At 42.3% G+C, this 7264-nt stretch overlaps 1 protein-coding gene across 1 annotated transcript; it reads right to left on the bottom strand.

Moving 5' to 3' along the window:
• Positions 1-374: 374 nt before the first annotated feature.
• Positions 375-6807, bottom strand: LOC134482621 (sperm motility kinase X-like). The gene is made up of 3 exons (XM_063276826.1): positions 6635-6807; positions 3543-3634; positions 375-2541 (listed from the first exon to the last, which is right to left on the bottom strand). The coding sequence occupies exon 3, from the start codon at positions 2506-2508 to the stop codon at positions 826-828; it is 1683 nt and encodes a 560-aa protein (XP_063132896.1). The 5' UTR covers positions 2509-2541; positions 3543-3634; positions 6635-6807; the 3' UTR covers positions 375-825.
• Positions 6808-7264: the final 457 nt, after the last annotated feature.

Consider the following 7264-nt stretch of genomic DNA (forward strand, 5'->3'; position numbering starts at 1 on the left):
CAACATCCATCTCCCCAGATGCAGAGACCAGATCTGCCAGGTAAAAATATTTAGAATGTCCTTTTTCTGACAGGATTGCACTCAGCCTGGTACTTCCTCTTGCCTATACTGGCCTTGAAGTTGTGTTACTTGACAGGGTAGAGTGGCTCAGAACTGAAACTTCTACATTGCAGAATTAGAGACAGGAAGAAGAGGATCGTGCTCAAGGTAATCTTTAGCTACAAGGTGGCCTGTTGGGATTTAAGAGACCTTGATGAAAACAGAAATGTTTGCAGCATAGCATTACACTAAAGGAGGAACAGAGGCAGCAAGATCAAGAGGAAGACAAAGGTAGCCTGGGCTTTCATTCTATCCCGAGTGGTATTCTCTCTGAATTTTAGGTTTGACTGTGTGAACACTAAAACCGGCATAGCAACACTATTCCAAAATAGGAAAAAAAATGTCAGAAAAAAATGAAAGTATGCTTAATTTACATAAACATATCAGAAAATAAGAACCAGTTTCTTCTGTTTATTGTACATGGAATATGTTCCCTTAGCATACACCTGTGAGTCTGTTAGAATTAAGAGTGATATATTAAGGATTTTTATTGGAGTGGTTAGTGTTTTTCATCTGTTGGTTTTTAATTTTGTGAATCTATTTCCATCAATTGGGATTTTATACTTGATGTTTCTATTTTGTGTTTTCCACTTAAGGCCATCCTGAGGGGTACATGGCTCTCTAGGAGTCCAGTATAAGAAACATGCATTGAGACCAACCTGAATGGAAGTAGTTTATGTAAAAGTAAAGACAGACACACTGACAGAGATATAGACTCCAGGGCTTCTACATATCAGGGTATGGATGACAAGGAATCATCAGGGTGTGAGGCCAACTCTTAAAACAGCAGCACAGGTTTCGAAGGCTTCTACTAATTGTCTTTTTAAACCCCTTCCAGTGGTGATGCCATCCCCGACGGGAAGCTGGGCAAGGAACTTGTGGCTGGCCACTAGTGACGGTATCTTCATGAACCATGGCCTCTTCCTTGATGAAGGTGTTTTTGTCCACGAGTGTCTCTCTCTGCCAGGTATCTCCAGAGCAGCCTGCAAGGCTTATCCCTTTAGGTGTCTGCAGTGATGCACAGAAATCATGTGGCGGTATGAAGGAGGACACATTCCGGTCTGCTGTAGTGGAATAGGTGTATTGAAGTCGAGGTGACTGGATATGTTCAGTTAGACTACAAGACAACACAGTCTTGGAGTCTGAGAATGTCTTCCTGATTTGCAGCCTGTTATCCTTGAATTCTTCAGCTATAGGACAGTCCAGGAGTTCGAGCTGGAGGGTGTTGGTCCTTGTTTGCTGGTAGCTTACAGCATGCCTTCTGACAACCTTCCTGGAATTCTTCCTATCCTCCTTCTCCCGCATATTGGATGAATTTGAGGACAAGGTGAAGGAGGAGAGAAGAGGTCCCTTTCTCTTAAGAAAACGAGGGAAGGAGTGAAGATCTTCTACACCTGGCTCCACTTGGTGGTGTGTGCAGACTTTCCTGAGTGGCTTGTGCTGTTGAATCAAGTATGTTGTCAGCACCTCGTTGATATTTTGGTCTATCAGAGACTCAGTGCTTTTCTCAGGTGTATGCCTCATGACTCTCATGGCTTTGATGATGCTAGGGCTTGGTGTTCCTGTGAACGTCTGTATGGATGTCGGTGGTGAGTAGGCCTGGCTGTCTTTGATCATGGGGCGCATCATAATTTGCTGGATGCTGGGCCTCCTGCTGGGATTTATCATCAGCATTTCCACTATAACATTGAAAATATCGTTGGCAACGTGAGGCGGGATGCTGAAATTGGCTGAACTGATTTGTCTCCTCACCTCTGCAAATGACTTGCCTAGGAAAGGCAAGTGCCCAGTCACCATGAAGAAGAGGAGGACACCTACACTCCATACGTCAAATGGGCGGCCCTCATATTCCTCAGCTTCAAAGAATTCTGGCGCACTGTATGGCAGCGTGCCACAGAAATCAATCAGCTTCTGCCCAGGAAGTGTTTTAGCAGCTAGGCCAAAATCACAGAGCTTGGCATTCGACCTTCCGTCTATCAAAATGTTGTTGGCCTTTATGTCTCGGTGGACAATATTATTGTCATGGCAGAATTGTACTGCCTCTAATATCTGTCTAAACATTCTTCGGGCCTCCCACGATTTTAAATATCCACATTCCCGGATTCGGTCCAGTAGGTCTCCCTGAGAGGCATGCTCCATGACCAGGTGGGTGGCCTCTCTTGTCTGGACCACTTCGACCACCTTGATGATATGAGGATGGCCCAGGGACTTTAGAATGTCAACTTCCCTGCTCATCACTGAGGAGCACTTCTCGGTGTTCTTGAGAACTTTTATAGCTACACAGGTGAGGGTTGGGACGTGGTAGGCCATTTTTACGACTGAAAATCGTCCCCTTCCCAGGGTTCTTATGATCTTATAGCCAGTGGTAAAGTTCTCGATAGAGTCTCGGCTCTCTGGGTCCTGCTCCATGATCAGGCCCTCATTTATATGGCTAGAAGCAAACTTGCAATGAGAAATAAAACAGACATTTAAAATCAGGATCCAGAACATGTTGATACGCTCAAATTCCTACATTAAAGATATGAGGAAAAAAGCTCAGAAAAACATCAGACAATCTAGCCACGTACTTTACATACTGGGAAGGGAAGGACAAGGACCTACTGCAAAGGAGCAGATGCAAAATATGACATAGAGGCGGTTGTCAGGGACCAACTGCAAACAGAGTATCCTAGACACTAAAAGCCACTAAATTGGAAAAGCTCACCATCCTCTCTCCTGATCTCAGCATTCTCTTTGAGTAGAGGCATCTAGAATACCAGCTTCAAGAGAAGGTGTAAAGAGAACAGATCCCCGAAAACCTATACTGTGCAGGATGGCGATCTGCATCTGGAGTTCCCAAATTTGGCTATTTGGGCAGAGGACCTGTAGGTGGTTCTCAGAACACAGGTGCCCACAGCTACCCTAACTCCAGCTCCAGGGGTTACTACAACTCTCTACTCTAAGCACACCTATACAGCACACTCACAGGTGGTATACACCACTTAAATAGTGATACAAGTCTTTCTATATAATTTTATTAGTATGAGCTGTCAGGTTAGCAACGGAATCAGATTTCGGGGAAGTGGAACTATAGACAGGTATAGAGAGATTTTATTTTCTTACACAACTGAGTTATGCTATGTGAATATGTTATTATATCAATCCTAGGGATGGTGTGAGACACTCACAACCACCTGTAACTACAGACCCAGAAAACCTGACTCCCTCTTCTGACCTCCACAGAATGCATCTGGGATATGGTACTCAAGGCATATGTGGATGCAAATCTGTCATACATATGAAGTGAAAAAATAGAATACTCTAACATAGCAAACATAATTTAATAAAACGTGAAATAGAAGATAATAAAAAACATGGAAATGTAAATGCATAACTGAAGCCAGCAAATACAGAAACCAAAGTCAAAAAGAGCAAGTTGAAGTGTCCAATTTGGAGAAACTCACTATGTCAGGGTCCAACAGCTCCTGAATGTCCAAGTCTAATTTCTGTTTCTTCAAACTCTAATTTCTTTCCAGCCAAGCAACAGCTACTATACCTGTAAGGACAGAATGCAGCCTCAATCAGAGCTGTAAGTAGACAGGTGTCTATCCATTGTCACAGGGTTCCTTGGGAGGTTAGAGCAAAGAGCAGCCAACACTGTGGCTAGGCACGGTCCATTGCTTCTCCTCTGCTTCTGTCTCCATGGACAGGAAGGCTAGTCTTGGTCATTGGAGCACTAGAGGGCAGGTTTGACTCAAGAGTCTGTCCCCAATGTTACCCAGTGACCCATTTCTTCCTACTTGTACCCCTGCCCAAGGACCATAATTAAACCCAAATTGCACCACCTAATGGGAACAATGTTCAAACACTTAACACTCCATCTTTAACAAGGACACTTTTGTCATTAATAATCAAACAAGGAATCCTGAGAATGACAATGGACGCCAGAGCTTTGGCACTCCAGTTTTTTATGGATTCTGATATTCAATGGCAAGTGGATGGACATTGTCTTGCTTCTCACATGGACCCCAGACTTCATAAGTTTGTAATAATTCATGTCCATATTCAATGTATTCTATTTACTTTTTGAACTCCGACAAGTGGTTGCCAAAGGAGTGTAAGTCATGACTACCTTGATTGTTGTGACAAAATGCTATTATTCATTGCACCCCTGGGCATGAGACTACCATTTGTGGGGCTGAGAGGAATATGACATCATTAATCCCATATTGCCTGCCCTCAGGCTTGAGACTTCTGACCAAGCTCAAGATCTAGAAACAGTGAGCTGATATGTTCCAAATGATCAAGTAAACACCCGTAAGCCAGGAACCTATAAACAACTGATATAGTAGATGCCGTGTTCTGAAACTCTGGGTCCTTCTGCTCTCAAACACAATGCCTTGTGTTTGACCTTCAAAACAACAGAAGTTGATTACTTGTGCATCAGGATGTTAGCTAGGCAAGGACAGGTACCCAACAAATTAATTATGTACCAAGGCTGCTTTCTAATTCTAACTGGCCCTGTGTATGTATTCCCAGAGGGTCAAGAAAAAGTATGAGATCAGTGTATCTTTGGTGCAGGTGACATGTTGTGCCCTGTAGCAGTTTCCTGTGTATCCACATCTTACTGCTGTTGAATTGGGGTTGAAGGTTGAAGTAGGAATTGGCACAAAACAGTCAGATAGGAAAAATATAGACTTGGGTAAGCTACCTGGACCCAGAGTGATGAGAGTCCCTCAGGGTCCTCTGACAGACATAGGACAAAGTTAAAGTCAGGATAGTCTCATAAAGATGAGCCCATGTTAATTATAAAATTTGTGAAAGTGGTGGAGGAAGATCATCACTTCAAGTAATCTTTGGCTACTCAGAAATGATGATTCCAGCCTGTGCTCCAGGAGCGTCTGTCTCATGGAACAAAAACACACATGCGAAATGAAAGAAAGAAGTGGCTGCTATGTATTTTTGCTTGATCCATGTTCCCAAACCTCTGGAAAGTAACTTTAGACCCATTGGGATTACACATGAGATTATGACATTAATGACAGAGGTGCAAGGGCTTTTATGAGCCATTTGCATATGTTTGAATGTATGCTGCTATCCCCTCTCACCACAACACATCAGTTTTACACATTAAAGGAATCTGACAGGACTCACTAAGAACCAACTCCATGACAGATGCCAAAGAAAATGGACTGCAGTTTAGCTGAGGTCAAGGAAGTACATTCCCTCTTGAAATGTTCATAGTCATGTAGAAGCACCACATGTGTACACATTGCACACAAAGCATTTTCTAGCAATGCTAACAAGCTAAACCTCAAACAATGAAACGGAGGTACAGGTATGGTCCAGCCATGGGCTTCAAATTTCTACTTGTTAGGTCTCTAATCAGATGTTAGATTTTTGAATGTCCCAGGGAATACAACCCTCCTTCCTGAGCAATGTCATGGAAATCAAAAAGGATCCTGAAAGGCTCTATGTTGCTTGACTATGAAGGTTCTGTTCTCCACTGCCATTCCACTAACAGATAAAAACTATAGGAATGGTGGAAGTAGTTTTATTCAAGCCTAGGTTTGGAAATTTGGAGAGACACATTGTTAATATAAAATTCCCTCTCTTTCTCTAAATGTTGTTTGAGTGAGTCCAGTGGAATGCTGGGCAGACATTTCCAGCACTAGGTACTTTTTTCCTGGACGTGTACTTTAAGCTGTTTTGCCAGCAAGACTCAAAGGCCCATGCTTGTTCCTTTGCTTCAAGTTCATTATTGGCCCGACCTCCTGTGCCTGGTACCACACTAGCTTCAGAGTCACATTTGTTCTCCTGAAGATAGAAGATAGCAATTCAATGGAATGACAGCTGCCAACAGAATGACCCAGGTAAATGAAGGGTCATAGTATCATATGTCTCACTTTGGAAGGTTCTTCTTGGCAGTATAAAACTGGATCTTCTTAGACTTATATCTATTCTGTCCTTGAATTCTATTCAGCTACCTACTTTCATAGTTATCGTCAAAAAATTAGGATCTAAGCATTGCCTTGTAGCTTGCATAGGGTCATGAGTTTTGCACTGCAAGGAAGATCCCAAGTTAACCGGCTAGGGGGAGGCTTCCTGCTAAATCACAGAGACCTGTTGGAGCCTTTTCTTAGTAGACCACCCAATGTAGCCTATCAGTCCTCTGAATAGGAGAACTTGAACAATTGGGGCAGTACTTGGAAAGAAAGGGAACAAACTAAAAGGGAAAAACTGAGGAACCTGAAAGGGACAAGCCAGGGAAAGTGTGATCATGGGAATATGGTCAAAGTTCTTCATGTACATGTCTGGAAATGCCATTAGGAAATTGTTCATGCTGTGTAGTTATCATAAACTATTGTTCAAAATTAGTTCATTGAATAAATGCATGTAAAATATGACAATGTAAAATCGAGTGATAAATCAAATCAACAAAGAAAAATTCTCCTATTCAATATTCAAACAAAAATATACAGGAAGAGAGACTTAGTTTAAATACAGAAAACAAACAAGTCTAAAGTGAGACATAGGAATATAGAGGAAAACTCACTGTGTTCAGATTCAACAATTCATGAATATCCAAGTTCAGTGGCTAACTGAATAAATGCAATTGCTGTCCAACCAACCAACCAACCAACCAGCCAACCAACCAGCCAACCAAACCAACCAAACCAACCAAACCAACCAACTAACCCAGCCACCAACCAACAGCTAATGCCCTGTACAGACAGGATGTGTTTTCAGTAACTAAGGAAGTAAATGACCTCACAATGGTTCCTTTTGAGGTCAGAGCTGAAATGGACCAATGAGGGTTGGGCACAGTCCACTAGTTTTCTTTATTTTCTGTCCTCCAGACAGGAAAGAATTAAGGTCAGTGAGGCAGTAGAGACTTGAGGAAGATGGTTACACCCAGTTAGCAGTCCCTATATCTCCTATGACCTACTTCTTTCTGCTAGGTTATGTTTTTCAGATTTTCTACAACCTCAGAAAACAGGGTCACATGCCAGAGACCAATGTTCAAGCACAGGATCCTCTCTTGATAGTAGATATCCAAACCCCAATAAAGCCTCTTTCTACTATAAAAATAATGAGTGGTATCATATGAATTATAATAAGCGATTCACAGCTGATATCCAACACTGGTTTATGGACAGTGTATTAGTTTGCTTTATTGTTTGTA

The sequence above is a fragment of the Rattus norvegicus genome, chromosome 17 (genome assembly GCF_036323735.1).
Source record: "Rattus norvegicus strain BN/NHsdMcwi chromosome 17, GRCr8, whole genome shotgun sequence".
Lineage (NCBI taxonomy): Eukaryota > Metazoa > Chordata > Mammalia > Rodentia > Muridae > Rattus > Rattus norvegicus.

Bases quoted from the DNA above. Each gene is read 5' to 3' on its own strand.
- LOC134482621 (XM_063276826.1), bottom strand. From the start codon at position 2,508: ATGGAGCAGGACCCAGAGAGCCGAGACTCTATCGAGAACTTTACCACT.